This window comes from Tinamus guttatus, unplaced genomic scaffold, assembly GCF_059628265.1.
Source record: "Tinamus guttatus ecotype Peru unplaced genomic scaffold, ASM5962826v1 Tinamus_guttatus_pri_ptg000308l, whole genome shotgun sequence".
In the NCBI taxonomy this organism is placed as follows: domain Eukaryota; kingdom Metazoa; phylum Chordata; class Aves; order Tinamiformes; family Tinamidae; genus Tinamus; species Tinamus guttatus.
The window spans coordinates 3954335-3979549 of record NW_028288842.1 but is presented as its reverse complement, the minus strand read 5'-3'; the positions used below and the strand labels follow the sequence as shown (position 1 = coordinate 3979549).

At 38.5% G+C, this 25215-nt stretch overlaps 1 protein-coding gene across 1 annotated transcript in view; it reads left to right on the top strand.

The window, feature by feature from the left end:
• Nucleotides 1-25215, top strand: part of PIK3C2G (phosphatidylinositol-4-phosphate 3-kinase catalytic subunit type 2 gamma) — a 193675-nt gene that overhangs the window by 95023 nt on the left and 73437 nt on the right. The window contains exons 18-23 of the mRNA XM_088528461.1: nt 6796-6937; nt 14998-15138; nt 18252-18458; nt 19862-19969; nt 22060-22152; nt 24085-24214. Of these exons, the coding sequence (XP_088384587.1) occupies nt 6796-6937; nt 14998-15138; nt 18252-18458; nt 19862-19969; nt 22060-22152; nt 24085-24214 (821 nt within the window). The remainder of the gene's footprint in view (nt 1-6795; nt 6938-14997; nt 15139-18251; nt 18459-19861; nt 19970-22059; nt 22153-24084; nt 24215-25215) is intronic.

Here is a 25215-nt window from a genome sequence, read left to right as displayed (position 1 = left end):
GGAACTGGCATTGCTGAGGGAAGGATGCGGAGCAGGGTTCTGGGCAGCTGTCACACTGGGCTTTAATCTGCAACTTTCATCTTTTTTTCCATAAACACATTTTACTATGGCTTCTTTATAAACAAATTAAGAGCCAAAATCTTTCCTCATGAATACGTCATGCAATCTCTACCCATCCCAGAGAAATATTTGGGATGTAAATCAGAGTAGCAGTAAATCAGGAAACCTTTTGACAGTGCATTTATAATCCTGTCACTTCAAATGGGTGGTTTTCAGAGGTGAATTTGATTGATGCGGAGGAGTTGTTTTTGTTTTTATTCTGCGAAAGAGATTGCTGGAAGGAGATGACAGTACGTAATCCAGGCACCTATATTTCTGCACTGAAATTTGCTTTTTCACTGAGCTAGACATACATATGAAGATCATCAATGACTTTAATAATCTGAAATGTTAAAATCAGAAATAATAAAAGTAGAATGTAAAGATGATGAAAACTTTCCAGATCAATCCATGATGGTTGAGGAGAGTGAAACCTTAAGTAGGAGACCTAAATGCATGGAGAATTTCCTGAGATTCACAGCTGCTACTGTGTTTCTCTGGTTGAATGTTGTATCCTGCAGTTGGGAGTGATTCTCTAGCGGGCTACGTCTCTACTGCAAGGTCATGGCACTGCTAAATGAATTTGGATTGCTTAGGTGAAATATTCTGAGAAGACACCTTATTTTAAATTTGGCATGTATAATACACCAAAAGTTTATTTTGTTCTCATTTTATGTTACACTTTCACTTTTGTCATTTGTTAATACCTAGAAATTTCTCTTATGATTCTTTGTATGAGGATTTTCTTCTGTAAATGGCAATTACGGAATAAAAGATGAATCAACAAATGTTTCAGGTTCACATTATTTTATGTAAGACTTGCTCTGTTGTAGAGCTTTTTGCTCTTACCAAATCACTAGTCTGTTGTGTTATACTTCTAGTGATTTGAAGCAGTATGTGGTAAAGTTTATCTTGAGCTTATCATAGAGAGTTCTTTTTTTTTCCCAAGCCAACTCTCTCTTCTCACCTCAAGATTTCTATAATACAGTGCAGATCTGTGTCTTAGGTTGCTGGGAGAACTCTTGAGGTCATCCATGCTTTTGATTTGATTGAAGATTTGAGTTTTAAATCTCTCCTGTTTATGAAAGAGTTCAGGGATATCTTTAGGGAAAAGTATGAATGGGCAGAAAATTTATGTGGATACAGGATATTTAGTGTAATGAGTTATTGGTTATCTCAACAACTCTGTTGTCAGCTGTGGTTAAAAAGTCTAAGTTTAGTCATTCTTCTTCATCAGGATGAAAGCAAATCCTTTGTCTAAATGACTGAAATAGAAGAAAAAAGAAAATCATGAATAATACTTGGTTAAAAATATTCTATCAATACATGATTTGGCAGAAAACAACCTTCCAGCTGATAGGTTTTTTTCTGAGAAGTTTCAAATAAAAAAATTCATATATATATATATATTCAAATAAAAACTTCATAAGCTATAGCAAAAAGGAGATATTTCTAGCAGAGAGAGGGGAATGACTGGTAAAAGGTCCTACCAGGTCAACAAAGCATAACAATTCAGTATTTTTAGTTTCTTTTCAGATGATAAGTATTTCAGGATTAATTTTTTAAAATCCTCACTGTTTGAAGATGTTTTCTTAAGCATTAATTGCTTTCTGAATGTTCATCCATACTAAACAGAATAATACACTGTAATCATAATGTTGCTTGGAACAGGGCCACATTAAAAATAAGCTGAGAAAGAAAGACCGTCTGATATCCTGGGCTTGTTTTTTGTTTTTGTTTTGCTTGAACAACACTACTAACATGTTGTAATAACGTTGTTTCGAGCGAGAGAATTATGCAATGGACCATGTCTCACATAGTCTTAGTCGATGTTTTCTTGGCAAAGAGCCAGTTGGTTAAAGCCTAGACTTGTACACTTGAATTAAATAACAGAAAATAACCCATGAATCTAAAGTAATTAAGTTTTCTTCCAAACCTAAAGCCTGTAAAACTCTACCCAATAGCTTGTACAACCATTAGACATATCAGTTGAAAGGGAAATACCTGAATTATTCTTAAGCTTCCACTATGATGTGTATCAAATATACAAAATATTGTTTGGTAAAATTCTTGACATTATTTAATGCTTTTGAAAAGAAATTAGGCTACAGAAATTGCCTTTTAACTCCGAAGGGCCATTATTTCTATATAAAGATATTCAAAGAAATACATTATCCCAATTTTATAGCAGTGGTGGTAATTTTACTGAAATAATCCTTTCTCTACAATGTGACTCACTGCTGAAGGATTAATGTAAGGTAGAGTTAGTGTGGAATTTTTCACTTTTTTTTTTTTTTTGACAGGGAAAAGTGTTCATCATGAAAATCAAAGATTTTCACAGAAACATTGAATTTAGACATTCAGAATCTCCAGGATGAAGTTGAGAAAAATATCTTAAAGCTTAGGCTGGTCAGTGTGGATGTGACACTACGAACTTGAACCTGGGGTAACCCATTGAGTGTCACACAGCTATTTTCAAATTTTTACCAAGAATTTTTCTGTGTAGTGGAGATGGTAGAATGCAAGATTTTTCACACAAGATACTACTTCTCTTGCTGTTTGTCTGAACTGCTTGGTCCTGAATTGTTGACAGACCATCTCACTTATTATCTCATTGAAAAATACTTTTTTTTTAAAAAAAAAAAAAGCATAATAGTTTATGAAATACCACTTACATGTAATTTTGCAGTATGTCACCTGACAACTGCTCACTGGTAACAGTTGTTACAGTGAAGACTCAAGTGGTAATGTAGAGGGGAAAAAAGTGTTATTAATAGGTTGAATGTTATGTGCTTGGGAAGAGATGGGAAAATGTTTGGTTATAAATTTGATGAGGTTTTCAGTGCTGGATTTCCGGATTCTGACATCTTACTGATTTAAGAGTTGTGATTGTTTTCATTTGTCCCGCCCCCCTCTTTTTGTTTTTGTTTTTTTTTTTCAAAGAGCTAATACAAATTACCTACACTGAAAATTTTAACAGGTAAATAGGAATTTCTTTCCATTCCTTTTTTTATTTCTACTCAGTGCAGCTTTTTAATAGACAGCAAGCCAAATAGCACACTGGCTAAAAAAAAAAAGAAGAAAAGAAAAAAAAAAGAAAAAAAAAGTACTGAATTTTCACGGGGTGTTTAAGACATGCAAGCAGAGCAAAACAGGGCATTTGTAATTTCAGAATCTGCAGAATCTGTTTTATGAGTAAATGGATGTGGAAGGAAAGCCAACACCTTTTGTTACTTTTATTAACATCATTAATGATAAGAAGAACTGCGGTAATGATCAAGGTGAATATTAAGATGTCTTAGGAGATGGCTTTTAGGAACTGCCTAGTCCAAATTAGGAAAAGAATCACTTTCTTCATAACTTCTCTTGGTTTATGTGTCCCACCATATGCTTCTGTATTATGGATAAGGATGAACTGTAGTGAATAAGCAAGTAAATGGATCATCTTATTAGTAAAACTAGATAAAGGAAAGTCCTCTGCACTAAAAAGGAAGATAGAGGGAGAGATAGCACACTGAGATAGATATAATAATATGATATACTAACATAAATTTAAGGGTCACTTAAATGAAGAAGCAATGGTACATGCATAAATAGCTGGTCTTTTTGAGTCAGCGCCTTCCTTTTCTCACAGGCTGAGATCCTCTCTTCTCATCCAATAAATGATTTGGAAAGTTCAAATCCCTAGAGATGAAACGTGACTCTAAGTAAAAAAGGTGACTCGTCGTAAATGGTAGAAGCCCTCACCGTCTCTCTCAATAAAATCCTGTTCTTGGGCTTCTTAGGCTTCATTTTTCTAGCTTGTGTTACAGGGCTTATATCCAAGCAGACTGAAAAAAAACGAAAAATCTTCCTTCCCATACAAAAATGCTTGGTTTTTCTTTTGGTTTGCTTTTTGTTTGTTTGTTCAGTGGTTTTTGTTGTTGTTCCTGTTGTAGTTTTTTATTTTATTTTAATCCTTATGTTGAGGTTCTCCCACCTGTTGCTTGTAGTCTGTCATTTGGTAGAGTTACAGCAGTTCACTCGAGACCACTTTCCTCTCCATTCACACACCAGTGCTTCCTCACATGACTGTGATGGTGTTTTGTGATGCTTACAGACCTGCATAGAGTGATGCACGTGTTTTCATGCAAGTAGTCTTTATCCTCTGTGCTGTTTACTATTTGGAAACAGAAGACTGTTCCAGATTTACTTGTAAGTGAGTAGGGAATCTAACATGTAAAGCAATGTGTTTCTGGTAGCCAAAAGAAAGGGTTGGAATTGGGAATTTCCACCCCCCATCAATGTAAGCATTTCTGCCCCTCCTGCTTCAAGATCCTAACTCTGCTTCAAGGCTCACAAGTCAGAGTAGTGTTTACTAATTAGAGAATAGGAAGGAACTGACACATTGTTCCCAGTGTCCAGATAGCAGAGTGGAACTAGGTTTGAAAGGATGCAAAAAAAGGCTGTAGTTCCCTACGGTAAAAGAGGCTTTTCGATGGACAATGTGGGAACCTGAGGACAGCAAAACTAAGGGTCTTTAAAGTAGGATGGATGTTGAAAAGCAAAAGAGGAGAGGTTCTACTGTTCTCCCTAAGTAGAAGAGTTAATTTCCCCTGGTTTAAGAATTTAGATTTGGATAAAGATCTCCTCAGAGGAGAGGGAAACTTTGAAACATTTCCACAGAGAAAAACATTCTTTCCAAATATAAACTATGGGATTACTGTCCTTTCTATAGTGTCATTTTGGTTTGATTGCCTATATTGCTCCCTGCTTCTCTGGAGATCCTTGTGCCTACACCTGTAACCACTCTAGGTTTCTATTTTAATCTCTGTTATCAATTCCAGAAAATAAGCAGCCATTTAGTGCACTTTCAGAGGAGCCACTGGGGACTTGTACTTGATCATTTGACATACATCCTTATTGTGGTTGATCTGTCTTCCTGTTACTGCCAAAGCTTTGCAAGAATCTGAAAGACTTCAGACCAAATAGTTGTAATTATAAAGTAGGCTCTTTATTCATATGAAGAGGTTTTAATTTTTTTTGCATTCAAACACTCAAGAGAATATTCTCTCTTCCACCCAGAAGTGTGATGATGTGCACTCTGGTTTACCTCTTGGCAGTTTATTGAAACTATAAATATTGGCATTTATTTGTAGCCAAGGAAGGAGGTAGTATTTTGTCTTTGCGCAGAAGCAGGAATGTGCACTTCCTGAAGAAACCAAGTCTGAAGGCAAGCTCAACAGAACCTTGCATTTTTTAAAAATTCAAAATATCTAGGGAGGATGAGTTCAAAACAATTTAAATGAGCAGTAATTTCTTCTACCTTTATTCCTTTCTTTTTCGGTGAGAAATTTTACAAAAATGCAATGAAAATTTGAAGAAACATTGCTAAAAAGAAAACTAGTAAAGATAAATTCCTTGAGTGTTCCATTTTGCTATATTACCATTCATACGCTTGTATATAAAGGCTCTGCAACTAGACAAAACATAATATTTAATGATGATATTATTTGAATAATAGGTCTATAAGGAACCATAAGTTGTAAGTGACAGTAAATGCTCTTTGAAATAAGAAACCAGTAGTTTTCAATTACCATTAAATGAGGAATTATGTTATGTCAAATGATGATAAATGGGTATAAGTCTCTTGGATTAGCACAAAATTATGTGATGTATTGAAAATTTTGAAATTACTGAATTGATATTAACCAGGCTCATTAGTGCTGGTGTGGCAGCTGCCACAGGAGATTGAATCAGAGAATCCCAGAACCAAAGCTGTGGGCACGTTGCATTAAGTTCAAGAATAATCCCTCGTCATTAATGCTATAACGCACTGTAATTCTTTAATTAGGGAAGATGTTTGTGCATCGCCAAGGAAAGTGGAATTCTGTCCTGCAATTAGGGCATTGCTATCCCCATAAGCATGAGGCACAGAGGAGAGTGGATAGCCTGTGATTTCAGCACTGCTAATGGCATGATACAACAACAGCTGATAAAACTCTGCTTACTTAGCTCAACTAATTTCTAGTTTGACCTATACCATTTTTTTTTGCTGTTGAGTCTGGGCTGTCTTCATAACTAGTATTAAAAGTTAGTATTTATTCTGCTACTTAACCTTCTCCACAATGTCATTTAGTTGTAGCTGATGGTTTCTATCAGGAGAAGCAGTTTTATTAATTAAATTTTTAATTTTCCAGTATGCACAGCTTTGCCAGCTTCCAAGTGACTTGACTTGCATAACCCCTTTATCGTGCATGCACTTCTGTGATAGGGCAGCTTGTCAAATTGAATTTAAGTAGCCATCATGGCAAATATACTTGTAATTGCCAGTGGTTTGCACTGTGTGTCACTCAGAGCTACAGTGCTTGGCCATAGTTTGCAAATGGCAAGCCGCTTGAATAAGCGTCCATTTTAATAGCATTCCTTGCATCAGTTTAAAGCTGGCACACTAAAAGTTGCTGGCTCTTGCTCTTTGGCTGTTGCTGGCTTTATCATAAAGAGGTTTTTAGACAGTGGTCTACAGGAGGAGTCTAAGTCCACGTACCTCAGCAAGACTCCCCCAAGGGTACCGCCATTGCTTTGCTGGTCGAGACAGATTAAATGACACTAACCAGTTTTAATTTTTGACACATACAGATTTTTGCTCCCTCGGAGAACACAGCTAAGGAGAAATAGCATAAATGTTTTTAGTATTTGTGTATTCACCTGATACAGGGAGAATGAGCATATGAATGATGGTACAGGGGAAGAAGCGATTGTTTCTCTGCCTCTCAGCCCACGGCAGCATCACAGACTAAGCAGGAGGACAGCAGTAATGCACAAATGTAATGCAAGAAAGATACCTACAGCAGAGCCAGTGAGTTTCTAAGCCCCAGCAGCATTTTCTGACAGATGGTTGATGTATATTTATTCTGGCACTGCAGTAACTGGCCCTGGGGAGCGTGCTCCTCTCTTTACCTGGCTCAGGACGTATGGAAATATGACATCTGCTTACCGCAGTAATACTTCCACAAATGTGATTGTGAGTATTGGAACCAGAGTTAAAGTCTTTAGCACAACAACTAAATCTTAATTCTGCTTTACTCATGAGTGAAAAAAATGCCCAGAGCCTCTATTTTCTCCTGTACATCTAAAAAACACCGGCTCTGTGAATACCACATAGGGAGGAGGCAGTAATGTTATTAACACAGACTATTTGCCATGGCATTTACCTCTATGGTATAAGAGAAGCTTGCAAACAAACATAATATTCTGTGAGAAGGTAAATAATTCCTTTTTCTTTGAAAAGGAAAATAAAGCGTGGAATAATTTATGATTTTTCCAAGTTCACGTAGCAAGTGAAAGGCAATTTCAGAGATTCAAGAAAGATATTTGTTCTTATTTCTTCCTTACATTCTTCTGACATTAAAATATATGTATTTTAAACTTAAGAATAGACTATGTCCTTTGAATAGAGGCAAGTAGGATTTTCTGGATAAAAGCTCACTTATTCAAAAGCTTATTCAGAGCTGGTCCCATGGTTGAATATATCTCAGTAGAGTTCGGGTGAACATGCAAACCCAGATGAAACTTAGTGTTTACTACCCAGCAATGAAACATCAGGCTGTCTGAAATGAGAATTTCAGCAAGCCTCTGCAAATAAAGTCAACCCAATTTCAGATAGGTCTGTGCCTTACTTTTACACTGTCTGCTCTCCAGCTCTACTGTTTTCCATGGTGCCTAGGCCAGCTGTCAACTAGGAAAATACCTGTCAGCTAATTTTAAAGTTTTCTGTTACAAGTGTTTTACAGAAATTTGTCCTCGATGGATCAGCTTAACTTCAAATTCCTGCTTTTCTTTTATGAAGATAATATTTGCTGGCAATAAAGTGGTGAAAAGGAAGGAAGATGCTAGTTGATATTAAATAAAAATATATAAAAATAATATTTCTTTCACTGTCATTCCCACTCCTCCTATATTGCTATATGTAATTAGAGAGGGGAAATGATTTGAGAGCAAGGAAAGAGAAAGAAAAATAAAACCAGAGAGGAAGAAAGAAAACACAGGCCTAAAGAGATGGCATATGAAGATAACAGAAATACTTTTTTTTACAATGTGATTGCTTGTTCTTTTCCTAGTGATAGGAATGAGATGACAGGAGATAGTTCTTGTAGACTGTTCTGTTTCAATTAGATGAGAAGAAGGTAGATGCCATCTTGTTTGAGGAGGACTACAGGATAGCCTTATGCATAAGGAGGGCTGCAATCTGAAGAGATTTGCTCCCTTAGGAGAGTCAAAATCATGAAAGGATGAAAAAGTATTATTGGGATTTTGGTGACTCCTCTACTGAAAAATCTTGATTCCCTCTGTCTTCTGTTAAGTTTTGATTCCCTCTGTCTTCTGTTCTCTACAAATAAATGAGCTTTGCTAGTTACTTTGGCTTGTTAATGTTTGTATGTCTTCATAGTGTCATTTTATTTGAGGTGTGCAGGCTCTCTCAAAGTTGTTCTCTTGATCATCAGTCACGTGCACAGAGGTGACATTTTGCTGTGACTTAACCTTCTGGCTCCTGCATCCTTTGTTATTCTGCAGCATCAGTCCTCCTGCTGAAGATGAGCAGAGGCTTCTATAATGAGATGCTATGTGGCAAATTGACAGAAAAAGTGCTTTTTACAGAAAGCGTACTACATAGGACATGAGGAAATACTTCAAACAGAAATTTTTGCAATCTTGTAATTACATTAAGGTACCATCATTTCTAAAACTCCTACAGCTCATTCTGTTCATGAAAATGAACAGAATGAACATTCTCTTCATGCTGAAGGCTCATTATATTTCCCCATTATTGTATAGTCAGTGATCTGAACGAATTTTGCTTTGTTAGATACAGTGAAAAGAAGATAAGCAGGACCGCTAGATATACCAATGAAGCCAAGATGACAGTAAAAATCCAGGAAAGGGACTGACATCTCAGGAAGTAATGTGGGATCAGCCTGCTGGTTCTTATTCGGCCTTCACCACCTGCACTTAAAGCACAGTGTATCTACAGAAAAGGTCTCTGAGAGATGTGGAAGGGATATTACCTTAAAAAAATGATACATTCTCATGGACTTGGATTGTACTGACCTTCTTCTGTCCTTCCTCTGCTATAGTCACGTGCATTAAGTTTTCTATACAAGTCTCAGAGAAACCGTATCTGAAAGATAGCACCTTTGCCTTTAGACATAGCTAAACAAAGCAAATTCTTGCAACAAAACACAGGAAAAGTAACAGCCTATCTCAAGATCTGCTGTCCTGTAGAATAAATTTTTCTAAGTAAGTGCTCTAATATTTGCAGAATGATGTAACTCCCTCTTACTATTTCCTTCCCCTAAAAAAGTACTGCCTTCCCTATGCACAGCATGAGTCATATGAAGTCTTTATGATTATAAAGCACAGTCTTATTCTGGTTGTATGAATAGAATCTGATAGTGGTCTTTATATGAGCAGCCAGTGGTCATAATGACCCCGTAGCAAGACAATTTTACTTTTCTTCCTGAAGGTACCTCTGTTTCGGTATGTAAAAAAAGTATAGAATATTTTAACCAAGGTACTTTGGTTTAATTCTTCATAGTTTTCCTGTAAATCTTAACTGTCCAGTACATGTGGAATCATACAGACTCAGTTCTGTGTCATACATTTTATTTTATAGTGTCATAAGGGATTTTTTTTGTTCCAGCTGTGAAGCTAATGGAAAGCTATAGAAGCTGTCCAAAACAATTTTGGTAGACATGAACTACCCAAGCAATAGAAAGATGAGAAAAAACATTTGTCATATTCTCCTCACTGTATTGCTGTGATAACTGCACTGTAATTTCAGCTGCAGTGGAAATTTTTGCAACTCCAATGACTCTTCTGGTCCTACTTGAACCTTGATTAATCATGCATTTTATTTATGTGATTTGAAAGTAGCGTTGCCTCAGTCACCTTCTTTATCTAATTAATTGCTGACATATTTGGACTTCATCCCACTAAAGCCACTGGGCCTGCCTATTTTAGTTGTGATTATCCCCTCTAATCCTGCTCATTGCCAGCTTCCAGTGTAGTTACCCACTGGGAAGAAGACAACAATTTCTGTTATGCATGGATTGAATGGCTCATTTCAGTTCCCGTGTCACAAATTCACTCTAAACTGTTACAGAGATAGGTGTTTTTTAACTAGCAGCCTTACTGATTCTGATGTGGGTAAGATCCTGCATGACGGTCTGATAATAATGTGGCATTTGCTCTACATGGAAAATCTGTGATTTTGAAACAAGCACAGACAGAGTGATATATATGGACAGCAAACATGGAACCAGACATCTCAAAATTAGTGTCACATTTGAATGCCATATTTCTCATTGTATGCAAAATAATATTGCCCTGTTGGTAACCTTCATACATTACGAAATGTAATACATTTATTAGGGATATTTTCATATTCTGAATACAGTTTTTGGAGAGTGAGTCTATCACTAGTACTTTGGCTGTACTGTCTGAGCATAAGACAGTTACTGTCTTCATTAATGTCACTTCAGACTGAAGGAGTTTCATTTGTGGAGCTTTGGACTGACACCTTATTAGGGGGAGATTTTGACAGAATTTGAGATCTCACACACAGATTCTGAGGTCCTCCAAGATGCCCGCTGTTGCATGTCCATGTCTTTGTGGAGAACCATCACACATCCTCGTGTCTTACATCAGGGTTTTGCTGCAAGGACTTTTTGTTTGTGATGGTGTCTTACTGAAATGCCATCCTCTGCTGCTTGCAGTACCCACTGCAGACCAAAATAGTGTTATCTGCAGTGTATTTTGTTAATACAGCAGTGTGTACAGCTATATTATATACCAACTAAAACATATTCAACTCGACAACCTTAGCTTTGCAACAGTTTGGCAGGTTACATCATTGCATAGTGTTTGTTTTCACTGATTTACTAATTTTCTGAGTCAGCAGGACATGCCTTGCACAGTTATACATTCAGCAGGGATGGAGAGAATTTAGTCAATTAAATTTTCAGGATCAAGAGATTTGTCTAGATGCAGAATGTGTTAGCTGGCTCTTAAAGATTTTTGAGAGAAGATTAGCAAATAAAGGAAATTACTCCCTTGACTCCCGTATAAACATTGCGTCTCTCAAGCCCAGATAGCGTGTTTTATAATAATATTGCAACAATTTGCTGTTGTCTGAGATAGAGTGACATGTTAGACATCTATTTTAAGTTAAAATATAACAAGTGGGTTAGAAAAACAAAAGTGTATCTCATAGCTTTTCTAAAACAAAAAATAATCTTAAACTGAGGTATTTTTTGTTCAAAAAATGCTTTAAAAGAAAATGAGTAAGTAAATGAGTAACTGTTACATGAGAACCAGCAGGTGAAACCAACTTGCAATTTTCTTTTGTGTGAGGTGTGAAGATCCAAAATGAGGCAGGTGCTTCAAGAACAGATGCTACAACCTAAAGATTTACTTGTTAGGAAGATTTAGATAAAATATTGTCCCTTGCCTCAGTTACCTTAAGAAATGCCAACTTGCATTCTCTTCATTTTCTAGATGAGCCCAAATTACGTTTCTCTTTCTCCCCTGCAATTTTCTCTCTTTCCGATGGCTTTGTATTCACTCAAAGAAAAGGAGAGGAAGAGCTGAATCTTAGTCCAGTGGGTGGGCAGTGGATGGCCTTAGTCAAGCAGATGGCCTCTCATTGCATTTCTGTAACATTACAGAAGAAGTCTGGTGCTACAGTCTCCTGGAGAGCTATTAGGTCCTTTCTGCCTTAGTTGTACATTAACTCTCCAGGCTAGTGTTGCCTGTTTGACTTACCTCCTCGTTCTCTCCTTAAGAAAATGCGTTAGTCCCAAACACATCAGGCATTTTGTGATTCTTAGTTGTTTGACTGTTTGTTTTTATTTCTATTGCTTTGTAGATTGGCATGTCTCAACAGCTGTACGCAGAATGGTGCTGGTGTTTTCTGTGTTTTTATTTCTGACTTGGAGTTCACAAATGAAACTTTTCATTAGAATTTGGAGTTAATGCTAGAAAGGAGGTGTTATTTTGTGTCTGCTTTTTAAAGGAAACTAGTGGAGATAGCCTGTATCTTTCTGTGGAATAACAAAGGATGATGAGAACAGAACCACGCCAAGACTTTCTAGAAGTATAAATGAATTTGAATATTTATGCCTAGTGAAGGATGCTCATCTCACTACATCTGTGAAGGAGACCGGGAACTGAGATTGTTGCAACAAGTACGAATGTTCCTTTCTGCTCTGTGGAGCGATAGTTGCTGTCCTATAGATGCTGGGATCATCAGCAAGTTTGTCCTTCTATCCTAAGCGCTGGTGAATTAGTCAGAAGATTGACAGTCCCTTCTTTCTAAGACTGATTTGCCACGGTGGCATTTTGATGTTTTAGGCTTTGCCTGTGGCTAAAGAGGCTCTGTGTGAGAAGAGCAGCTAGCAAGTGGGCAACATGACCTCTCCAGACTTACCTGTATCCTGCAGAGGAGTAGGGGAGTTGTGGCCATATGGGATGGAGGACCATCCATGGCATTCTTTGGAGTATCTGTGCAGTACTTGCTATGTTGATATCTCTATCAAAATGATTGTTCCTGTTTTCACTGTCAGGGAATTAAAAACTTACATTTCTGCAATATAACCTTGAGGGAGATGAGAGCAATATTTTACTTGTAGCTGAATAATTAACAACAGCAATTGCCTGCTTATCTTTCATGGCCTTTCGCAACTAGATGGAGATCCTCAACCTCAGCTGAGCTTTTTTGTCCTATTGCTCATCCTTGTGTCTGTGAGGAACTTGCAGTGAGGTTTAAGAAGTTGCAAGGCCTGAGCTCAATGCCTCTGGTGAACTGCCATCTCTTCTCCCCACCTACTCTCCCATTTACATTCTTCCTGCCTAAAATATCTCCTTCAAGCATTCGAACATCAGATCTTTCTCTTTCCTGTATTTCAGTCATGTTCCGTAGCCTTGTGGTGCTGTAAAATAGTAAGGACAGCTTTAGCAGTGTTGCAGGATGTGTGATGAAAATCAAGATGGATGGCAACCTTAAGTGTGGAAGGTGCAGCTGCAGAGCACTGTGGCTTGTGAACTTTGACTGATAGCAAAGCAGTAGAGCTTTGCAGTAGAGCAGTAGAGAAACATTTTAAAACAGTTATTGCTATCATAAACATTGTCCTCTACTAATGCTCTCTTTCTGTAACTCTTCCTGTCTCCAGTTTAGTGGAACAGAAGCATAAGCCAAGCATAAACACCACACTCGCAACAAAGTGCATTGACTTCCTTGATCACATTTGTCACAGATTGATCAACAACAGCAAGGGCTCCAGAGTTCACCTGCAGCCCCTACAGCACTTTTTTTGCATGGTATGTCTCTGCATTCAAATTGCAGTAATGGGGAAGAAACTTGAGTAACGTGTATACACCGTACACACAGCATTTGTGTAATAAATACTAGATATCACTCAGAAATATGAATTAACTACAGTTGTCTGTCTGTAGGTAAGATCACCCCTAAGTAATCCAGTTAAGTTACCCTTCACTCATTCACAGCAGGTAGGGGATAAAACCTGCAGTAGGATCCTAGGAAAGCCTGGCCTTTTTTTTTTTTTTTTTTTGACTTTTTTTTTGCCTTTTTTTATGGTGTGGTACAGCTGTCTACCTGCAAGCCAATGTCGTATCAGGAATGATTCTCTGGTTCACCCTGCTTGCCTTTTTAAAAGGAGACAAGGAACAGACATTCAAGTTGCCTGACTAATGCACTTGTTTGCCAGAGGTCAAGGCAGAGAACAGACTGTCTGCTGCAAGGTCTTCAGAGCACCAGCTCTCCCGCATTACAGAAGCAGGAGGAGGAAGGCAGCTCACTTGTTCTTCTATCAAGATCCATCCCATTTCATTTCCTCCCTCTTTTTTTTTTTTCACTTCCCTTTTCTCCATTGCAGCTGATTTTAGCACTGTTTCTCCATCTGTGAAGCTGCAGCCAACGTAGCCTGTCCAGTCAGTCCCACCTTCCCTTATCCCCTATGGCAAATCCTGGCACACTTGCCTTACTTTTGCACATGTTCGAAGCTGCAGGTGTCAGAAAATGGAATTTGAGCCACTTTACAGTCATGTAGTGAATGCATGCAAAAGAGTAGAAGCAGCAGCTGTTTGCAGAAGGAAGAAGACATCTCTCAGGCCACTTGAGAACTCACTTGGGTGCTCTGACTGCTGTTAGGCAGAGGTGGGCTCGTTTGCTTTATTACTAAATTTCAGGTCAGCGTCCTTCTGTATCCAGCTCCATTGAGTTAATTCCCAGAAATGTGGCCTTTGGACAGTGCATCTCTTGCTGAGAATAAAGGCCCCTGTTCCAGATCAGAATCCTGAAAAGCGAGGAAATCTCTCTGTTATTAATAGCAAGATCCTATGTCTGGGTCTGGTATAAAGCAGGCTTCCACACTGAGTTCCGTCTTTCAGAATCTTGTGAAAATTGTCAAAAAAAAAAAAAAGCTTTACAAGTTCTCCTACTTGCTGTCTTGAATTTTAAATCATTCCAGTTTAGTCATCTTCTGTCACAGCTACGTGTCCACACCTAACTTGAAAATTTCATTAGTGTCTTGAATATTTCCCCATCCCACAACCTCAGAAGCTGCAGATGCTCCTCTCTCTCTTGGCTTGTTACAATGGCAGAGGGAAAATATGTGGGCCAGGCCACCGGGAAGACAGAATTACAACTGCATATTTGTCCAAGTGTTGACTAAACATTTCAGCAAAGCCTGCAGGGAGTCATCACATTAAAAGCTGGCGTTTGTATCTCCTCCGGACTTCTTTTTTAAAAAGAAGATAAAAGTCAGTCCCAACTGATCCCAAGCATTTTAAAAACCAGGTCTACAGTGATGCTTTGAAAAGCATACCTACCCTGGTGGGTAGGCAGAAGGAATCCTGCAGCCGCTGCGTGCGGAGCAGCGAGACAGACGGTCTCTCACGGGGCTGCTGAGGCAGCACGGGCGCTGTGGAAAGCTGCTCCGCGGCGTGAGGCTCTGGAGCACGAGCGGGGCTGCAGCTGCTGTGGTATAGATGGCATCAGCGAGATCAGGATGGCTGCTCCAACTTCCCTTGTGGCTTGGGCTCGAGGAACGTGCCTAAGAGGATTCAGAGGCATCCAGTCTCTGTCCTCATGCACACCTTAATCTATATGAATCTGCCCCATAATCCTTTTTCAGGTTAAAAAGGAATTTGTAAGTACATGTATACACTAGCATTTATCACGGCTTAATTTAGGTAGATACTTAGCCATAAGTATTATCAAAAATAGATCGGCTAGGTTCATCTGCCTTATGCAGGATGTATCTGTGTTTAAATTAGGAAAAGATTTTGCTTTTGCTCCTCTTCTTTTCTGCATGTAAATTCTAAGTAAGTCTTTCATTCTAGGGAAATAAAATTTTCTTAGTGTTCTGTATACCTGAGAGGAACAAAGGGGTGTCTCTTCAGAAAAAGGTTGTCTCCATGGATTCTTTAAGTATGTGCCATTAAAAATGGAGCAAGTGAATGACTATGATTTAGGTGTTCAAGAACTGATTCCAAGGCAAGTGGAAATGCCCGTGGAAGAGTCTGCACCAACATAACCTGAACTGTGGCCAGTTCAGAATAGTGATCACAGTGCTGCAGTCTCTGCGTGTGCATGTCTGCACTCACCTTTGTGGGACAGAAATTCGTGGCCAAAAAGGCCAATGGAATCCTGGGCTGCATTAAGAAGAGCGTCTCCAGCAGGTCGAGGGAGGTGATCCTGCCCCTCTACTCAGCCCTGGTGAGGCCGCATCTGGAGTACTGTGTCCAGTTCTGGGCTCCACAGTACAAGAGGGGTGTGGAGCTGCTGGAGAGAGTCCAGCGCAGGGCCACAAGGATGATCAGGGGCCTGGAACATCTGCCCTATGAGGAGAGGCTGAGGGAGCTGGGCCTGTTCAGCCTGGAGAAGAGAAGGCTGAGAGGGGATCTAATCAGTGTATATAAATACCTCAAGGGAGGGAGTGCAGAGGACGGGGATGGTCTCTTTTCAGTGGTGGCCACTGATAGGACTAGAGGAAATGGCCAGAAACTGAAACATCAAAAATTCCATAGGAACTTAAGGAAAAATTTCTTAACAGTGAGGGTGACAGAGCACTGGAACAGGCTGCCCAGAGAGGTTGTGGAGTCTCCTTCTCTGGAGATCTTCAAAACCCGTTTGGACGCAGTCCTGTGCCACGTGCTCTAGGTGTCCCTGCGTATGCAGGGGGGTTGGACTAGATGATCTCTAGAGGTCCCTTCCAACCCTAAGCATTCTATGATTCTATGATTCTATGATTCTATGAAATGTCCACGTTCAGTGTGCCAGCACTCCAAGGCAAATGCAAGCTGTTTGCCTGGGCTGAGGCTGAGTGGGGCTCTGCTACTGCAGACAAGAAAATCCTGCCCATATGACAGTTTGAACTGTGCCAGTAATGCCTTCTTTTAAAAAAATATCACCAAGGCTGTCCTTTACTTGCTCTACAAATGGGAAGTGTTTATTTTTTCAAATCACCTTGCTTGCAAGCAAACTAAAAGGCCATTGCAGAGAGGGATTTGTTAGCCTAAACACAAGCAATTTGAGACAGCACAGGATGCCTGAGACATCTGTATGGGATTGGCAGATAGAAGATAGGACGTCTGGTGGCCCCATGCCTGAGGCAGCAGCTGGAGGCCAGCTGGGGTTTCCTCGGACAGCTAAAATGGTACTTGATATCTGCATTTAAGCAGCTGAATCCAGTCTTGTGGTGTGTGAGACTAACTGTGCTTGAAATCTGGAAGGATTAGTTTAGCAGTCAGCATACAGGCATGTGCTCTTAGCTATCCTCACAGCCTGTGAAAGGCTCTGGAAAGGAATAGAGCTGTCTCTGTACGCTGGGGCTTGTCTTCCACTAGGCCCTGCACAGGCAATATGTATTTCTTTTCCAAGCCAGACAATAATTACTTATTTTTACTACCCTAGAGAACAGAGTGTCATTTCAATCTCTGCCAGAGAGTGCTGATGGTAAACTCATATCTCTTCCTTTTCATGTCCAGGCATTTCTGATAGAAACACCACACGTTCTTCTAAGATTTGCACTACTTATAAATCCTCAGATGGGTTTTTTATGTTACTAGAAAGATTTTTCCTTCGGTATGTGAGGTAGTATTGTTTTGTGTTGAATCATATGGCAAAGGAGGACCCGGAAAGATCACTGAGTTTGCAGTATTCCTAGGAATGAAGTTGTGTGGAAGGACACAAGTGGGAAAAAAAGTGAAGATCTGTTTATCAGGACTTAAGAGAAATCCCAGGAGATCATCAGGAGGATTGTATCAATATGAAGCTGGTGATTCTATCTACGCTCACAAAAGTAAATCAAAGGTGTACAAAAGCTCAGCCCTAAGTAATGAAAAAAAAGCCCCAGGGATACTTTGATTAACTAAGCAAACTCTAAAATCCACTGTTCTTTTCCTCACCCAAATGGCCTAATACTTAAATAAGATAATAAATCAGGTATATGTGTATGTTCTCATATATATAGCTCATATGTTGATAATAACTCCAGTTACAAGGCTTTTACAAATATCAGTAGAACTAAAAGCTGAGTTTTTCCTCTAGACCAACACTATCAGTAAAGAAAGGAAAAAAAAGTAGGTTCATTTCACTCATTTTAACACTATTGCCTATTTCAAAAATGTCTCCTGAACTTAAAATAGTGAAAGCTTATGGAACTGATACTACCACTGAGACCATAATGGTCTTTAAATGCACTTTCTGTCTGAAAGATATGCTTGATTGTGTAAACATACTGGCAGAGGAAGAGAAGAGGGAGAGAATGGATGTGCTTGTATATATTTAAGGCTAAACTCTAAAAAATACAACTTATTTTCCCTACTTAAGCCTTTTTTTTCTGCAGAAAGAAGAAGCAATTTAAGAACTGCACTGTGAACTACAATAAGAAATGGCAGGCTCCTATTGATTCAGCACACTTGCAATCTCATTAGTTATCAAATGGAACTTGAGTACTGCCAACAAATAAGCAATATATATATTTTATTCTATTGTTAAACTGCCCAAAGTCACCAAATACAGATTAGTCTGGAGTGTGTCTGTTGTTCTAGCTAGATATGGTATAAAACAACAATCAGTTTTAGATACACAGATTTTTTTTTCCCCTTCTCCCTTTAGGCTATTGAAAAATGCCCAGAATGAAGCTCATTTCAAAATCTGGTATCGGAAACTATTGGCTGCTCTCCAATTCTGTGCTGGAGAAACCCTGAACAACGAGTTTGCTAAGGAGAGAAAACTTATCAGAATTCTGGAAGACATTGCTGAGAAAGTAAAAGCTGCAAATGACCCCAAAAGAAAGGTTTGTTAAAAAAGACGCTTTTTTAATACTTCCCTTTCTATCTCTATTTGTCCAGGTAATTTTAATTTTTCCAAGGTAACACATCTTCCCTATAATGCCCTTTACATAGGTAAAGCCAGGATCTAACTACTGCTTTTAAAAGTAGAACTGCTGTGCTGTTCTGCAAACATGTAAAACATATGGCATTGAAGAGCCAAGTCTTGCTTCCATAGTCCTTGAGGCCAGCATATTTTTTAACCCATTTGAATTCTTTCATCTATGGTTTCTCAACCAGATCTCAAGATGGTCAGAAGTATGCTATGAAGCTGGTTGATGCTTTGCTGAAGTGAATGCTTTCATACAAAGCCACATTGCAAAATATGTGATGCCTTATAGAGGTGCAGTAGTTCTTGAAAACTTTGAAGAAGGCTAAGAGTTTTAATTGACACACTGGATATCCTCTCTTCCCAGCAAAGGCAACCGAAGTTCATTGTACCTAATATCTCAAATTTAGCCTTCAGCAGTTAGTTAATACTGTATGCATATCTGCAGAGATGCTTTCCTGGAAATAGAAAGGTTTTAGCCTTCTTCTCCAGTGGGTGCAGTTTTTATACAGCGTGGAGACATTTCAAGTTCCAATGCATTAAGTTTCCAAGACAGCTGTTCTTGCTAAGCTGTTACTTACCTGATGGGTAAAACTGTTTCTTGCTGAGATCTCAGTTGGGCAGATCAGGAAGCCAAATAAAAATGAGATCCATCACCTCTGGCTACTAGGAAATTATCATGAGTTGTTTTTGCCTAGTTAAGTATTCAAAGGTTTTCAGAAGATGTTTCAGAAAACTTTCAGTATTTCTACAGATAGTAGCAAAATAAATATAGAATTAAAAAGACAAAAACATTAGCCAAGGGTAAGATCCATCCTAAGAAATAGAAGTAGTGCCACATTATGCCTTACTCATGCATAATTCAGACTTTAGAGACTAATCTCAAGGCTGTATTTACTGTGATCATGAGGAGCTCCCAAACCTTTCTGTTAACAGACCTACAGCTGGATGAGGGGGAGAGCAGTGCTGAGGCAACAAACCACAAATTATAAAGTTGTTGAGAAAGGCAAAAGAGACATGAGACACAGCAGAGCAGGTGCAGTAATAATAAGCCCCTAATGAAGAGCATCAAATCTGAACCTACATGACAGCATGAACTGGTGGAGCAACTAGGCAGCGAAAGGATTAATGTGAAGCAAAATCACAGTTCTTATTTGTTATAACTGTTCCTCAGCGTGACCTCATTAGCTGTTATAAGGTTACATGGGTTCTACAATCTCCAGAAATTATATTGTTTGATTAAAATATGGGCAGACAGTGAACAGCTTAGCAGCTCCTGTTGTGTGCTTTTCCGTTGCTTTAATGATTAATGTGTTGCAGGAGGTACTAAAGATGGAACTCAGCAAACTTCAGCAATTCTTCCAGGAGGTAAAAGTTTGTCGACTTCCCCTGAATCCTGCTCTTGTTGTGCAAGGCATAGAGGCAGATGTAAGTCTACCTTATGCAATGTGTTACATTATATTTAGTGTAGAAAGGGAGTGAACGAAAAAGGGCAAAGGGGACTGCTAGGTTGGGGGCAGCAGGCACATCCTCCCTTAGCCAGCAGCCACAGGCCCTGCTCTGCCTTTGGTGTGGGCAAGGGCACCTGGCTCCTGGAGATGAGGTTTTCTCATCCAGGAGCCTCCCCTGTCAAGGGTGGGAGCAGCTGAAGGTCTAGAGCTCGCTCTTTTCCTTTTGAAGTGAGACAGGCACGTGGCTGAGAATTGCCAGAATGTTAAATACTCACAGGAAGTGTCACGTATGTCTACAACCCTTATTAAAAAATGACTGAAGTAAAGGAAGTATCACTGCTATTTACTGTTACTTGCCTTTATTTTGACTATAGTACTAAGACTCAGTTATTCATTGTTTAGAAATGTTTTCACAAACAGTGTAATGCCAGAGATAGGCTGCTTCAGTTCTGGAGGAAGGAAAGATATCCAGCAGAAAAAAAAAAAAAAGAGAGAGAGAGAACAAGCCTGGAGATCTATGCATATTATCAGGTTTAGCTATCTAATTACAGCAATTTGCGCTCTAATTTTGCTCACTGGCTCATTATCCTTAGTGGACCTGATTCTAAGAGGTACTGATCCCCTCAGCTTTCTTTGACCTCTGATTCTCCAAATAATTGCTATTCAGCCTTGATGTCTCTGAGCGCAGAGGTCTTTCAGCACCCCACAGGTTTGGGCCAATTGTGGATGACATAAGTCAGAAGAAATGGAAGCCTGCTGCTTCTCGCTGCTTTTAGGCTTTTTGGAAGTAATGACTAATGGGAAGGTATCTCACTGTATATGGCCATGCTATTTATGCAGCACCAGCTTGACTGCACTGATACAAAATTTTTTAGTATAACTAACTGAAGAGAGATTTTTCATTTTTCTTATATTATTATAAGCTATTATCATGCTATAAATATATGCAGCTTCTTGACTGAACTGTATGTCGGTATAATCATGCAAATTACCATTTTTGAAGTGCTTATGATAACCTCAATTTAATTTATTTCAGTAGCACTATGGATACTGCTAGTAGTAAGGACTGTTCCCAGCCATATCACTGATGCAATGTCTTGTAGTACCCTTTCAAACAGGTATTCAATCATCCAATTGGCAAAATTCCATAGGGGTCAGCATTTCATCATCAATAATAGCCATTGCATATTACAGAGGTATGGTGTGGCTGAGGCAATATTTGAGTGCTTGTACCATACTTTGAGATATTTAGATGAAAAGCAAGAGACAGCTGTGTCTAGTCGCTTTTTTGTTCAAATTATCTCCCCTTGCGATCAACCTAGTAATGATAGCAGTTGCTGCTGTGGGGTGCTCATTATTTTGAGAAACCTGAGTATTAATTTACCATTGTCTTTGTGTTTTTTTCCATTTTATAATTATGATGATAATACTAACCTTACGCACAGGATTTGCAATGCTTAGCTCATTAATGCTTTTTAAGCCATCCATATCTTCAGGTGAAAGGAGCTATATGGTATAATGTCAGGGTTTAGGTTCAATTAGGATAAATTGCACGTAATATAGGTGGTGATATTCGCAATTTCGTGCATCTTCAGTTTGATATTAGTGACCACTGAAATTAGGAAGTCATTTTATTCCATAAGGATTGTAGAATAAGACAATTATTTTGCAGGAAAAAAAAATAGGATGAAAGGTTTTTCAGTACTTTGCAGATTCTCATTAGGTCAGTCTTAGGTATTTTTGTCCACCCAATACCCCAGTTCCAGCCAAAGTTTAGCATTAATAGGCCTGAGTAAAAATGAAAAACAATTAGGGAACATATCCATTCATCTAATCTGATTATTGAGTGAGGCATATAGTCAGGGGAAAAAGTTTCTCATTTGCCTGATGCATCTGAACGGTCAATAATATCAAGATTTATTTATTTTATTTTTTATTTATTTTATACTGCAGAGCAGTACTTAAAAATGATACCTCTTTTGGAGAAATGTTCTGTTGTATTAGCTTGATGTTTTGTGTGTGTGACGCTTTTCTTCTTCTCTCTTGATTTTTTTTTTTACCCTGAAGTTGTGTTCGTATTTTACATCCAATGCTTTCCCACTAAAAATCTCCTTCATCAATGCTAATGTTCCAAGTGGAAACATCGATATTATTTTTAAGGTAAGCTACTCCTTTAATCCTTGGTTCATTTTATATACAAAATATTGATTTGGAATGTACCCAAGTTAGATTTTGGCCCTTGTGCTTGAGAATGACTGAATCCAGTAGTCTTGCCCATACGTTTCTAGCAAGTCAAACAGAGTGTTTGGGATCACGTTTACTAGAGAGAACCTAACTCCACCTGCAGCGTTTGTAGAGGGGATAGCAGGAGAGCTTTACCCCTCTACACAACCCCTGTTAAATTAGTTGGAAGAAGTGACTTAGGGTTTCTCTGGTTTATTTTCCACTTGTCACCTTCAAAGCTTCAGAGTTCAAGTGCTGCATCCATGTACGAAATACAATGCATTTAATCTAAATCTACACTCTTTCAAAAAAAGAGATGCAAAAACCCTCTAGAATAGTGAATACTGCTTGTAGATGAATAACACTGGAAAAAGTGGGTTATGGATGCAAAAAGGTCAGCGTTGCCAGGTAAGGACATTTTTCCTACCTCTTCTGCTGTGTTACGCTCCAAACCAGGAGCCTGAAAATGCATTAAAAAAAAAATCTAGGCCATCCTGAATGAAATTCACCTTTAGAGCAGCTGTGATTCTCAGGAACAGAAGTATATTCTCAGGTATGTGAGGGGAATGCTTACATGGTGAAGTTTTCTGGGTTGTTTTTTTTATTATTTATTTTGGAGCATTTAGAAAGATGCTCCTTATACCATTTCACCTGGAAATCAATAAGTCAAGTAAGGAGATTCCTACATATTTTAGTGAACGCATGACTACAGAGCATTTAAAATAGCAATAGCTCTACCTGGACAGTTTTCCCCTGCCCAGTACTGTTCAAGAACAGCCAACTGTATAATAGTTGCAGAACTTTTACAGGGCTGCCATCACCTTCTCCTATGAGCAAGTCCTGGTGTTAAGACTAAGGTATTTGTTACTTGTATTCAATTGTTTGTTCACAATGGATCAAGTGTATGCAAAATGATAAGCACTGATACTATATGAAATTGTTGACTAACTAACTGGGAAGTTGTTTTGCAGAGATAAGTAATTTTTTTTCTCAGACTAGGTACTGAGAAGAATTAATACTCAAAAGTAGTTTTAAATGAAAAGGAAAGAGCTTGAATTTTATTTTTTTTAAGTGATGAGTGCTCATTTTATGGTAGTAAATGCCCGTAGTCTGAAATACTTGTGTAAAAAGAATATAATAAAAGAACAAAGCACTTTAACTAAAAGAAAGAAATTAATGAAGGACTTTGAAAGAAAGCTTAAAAACACCAGCAAAAGCCACATGTGTTTTAGACAGAAGGGGGCCCAGAAGAGAGAACAAAAAAGCAAGATTTTTGTTTTCACAGGCCATTTACCCTGCCAGGGTTAGAGATAATCTCTTCATTACATCTTGTGGCTACAATTAAACCTGATTTCACTCAGATTGTTGTTTAACTGACTCCATGGGGAGAGCAGTCGGCACTGCATGACTGTTTGAATATGAATCCTGTCATGGCTAAAATATAATTTCATGATAAGATTTCCCCTTCAGCCTGCTGCAAACATGAAATTTTGAAGCTTAATGTTAGGCAAAATGCTGTCACTTTAAAATGCAACCAAATGCACTTTAAAATGTAACTAAATCCTACCTCTGGATTAAATTTTCAAACTCTAATAATTGCAGTGGAATAATAAGCAGAAAGGCTGCAGTTAATCAGGAATCGTTTGTTACCATTTCTGTGGCAGCCAAAGCTCTTGCTGCCTGTGCATGCTGTCCATTCTGTCCTCTTCCTGACACAGAAAGATAAGTAGCAACTCTGAAGAAAAACAGGAGGGATTTGCTGGAAAGCCAATGTAGCTATTTTGGCGTGGGAAAAATCCAAAAGAAATAGGAAGTTATCTCTGTGCAGGATTCAAGGAGAAACTTGGATTTCTTTTGCAATTTTCGCAGATGGGGGATGATCTACGTCAGGATATGCTCGTTCTGCAGATTATTCGTGTCATGGACAGCATTTGGCTCCAAGAGGGACTGGATATGCAAATGATCATATATAGATGTTTATCTACAGGAAAAGGCCAAGGTCAGTGTAGATTAAAAAGGTCCATCTCTCATGTAAGCCGTTTTATGCAATATTATTCTCTTCAGCCTTTTTTCTTATGGGTATCTTCTTTATCTTCCCCATTAAAGTGCAAAGAATGCTCAGAACTTCTGTTCTGAATTCTACATTTACATGAAAGTTCATGTTATTTATTCATTCTTCCTGTCCAGAAGAAACACAACCAAACTCACTGAATTTTATAGCATCTCAGCCTAGGATTTTCCAAAAGACTCAGCGTTTTTAGCTTGCATCAGATTTTTAAAAGTAGCATCACATATCAAAAGAAGAGCTTTGGAGTAAAATGTTCGTAGCTCCTAAACTTTGTGATCCACAATGATTCCACTTAGATGTTTAGCTGAACCTAGAAACATGTGACTACAGAAAATACCCGTAGACAAGCGATGACAGCTTTGCAGTGTTGATTTTGAAATTTTACTCTTGTGAATAATGCTGCCAAGGGCAGGCCTGACTCATTTGAAAGCTTTATTTCTATCTAGTATTGTTCTTATAACAGAGCTATAGCGGGGATGCCAATTGCTTGCTGAAGCAATTTACTGACAGCAATAAGCTCACCTGTTTTCCTTTTACTGACTCTCCAGATCTTTTACTAAAAATAATCCTAGCACAAATAGAAGCCTGATGTATCCAGATTACCTGCTGTACAAAAAAAAAAAAAAAAAAAAAAAAGGAAAAACAGAAAAAAATATCTGCTGCTTTCTGAGACACAAAGCAGAGAAAATGAGATCCAAAGGAGGTAGGAGGAAGAATAGATGGGTCTGTGCACATGACAGTAGTTAATGCGACCTGAAAAAGACTCCTCCCTTCTTTGCAGAGCTGGGAGTCAAAGCCTGAAGGGGTCTGCTTCAAACATAAATAGCAGAAGAATATTATTTCTGAATAGAGTGTTATAGTCTCTCTGATATACTAACATTTCATTTTGATAAGAAAGATAAGGGGAACATCTGTAAATGATATTCTCAGTC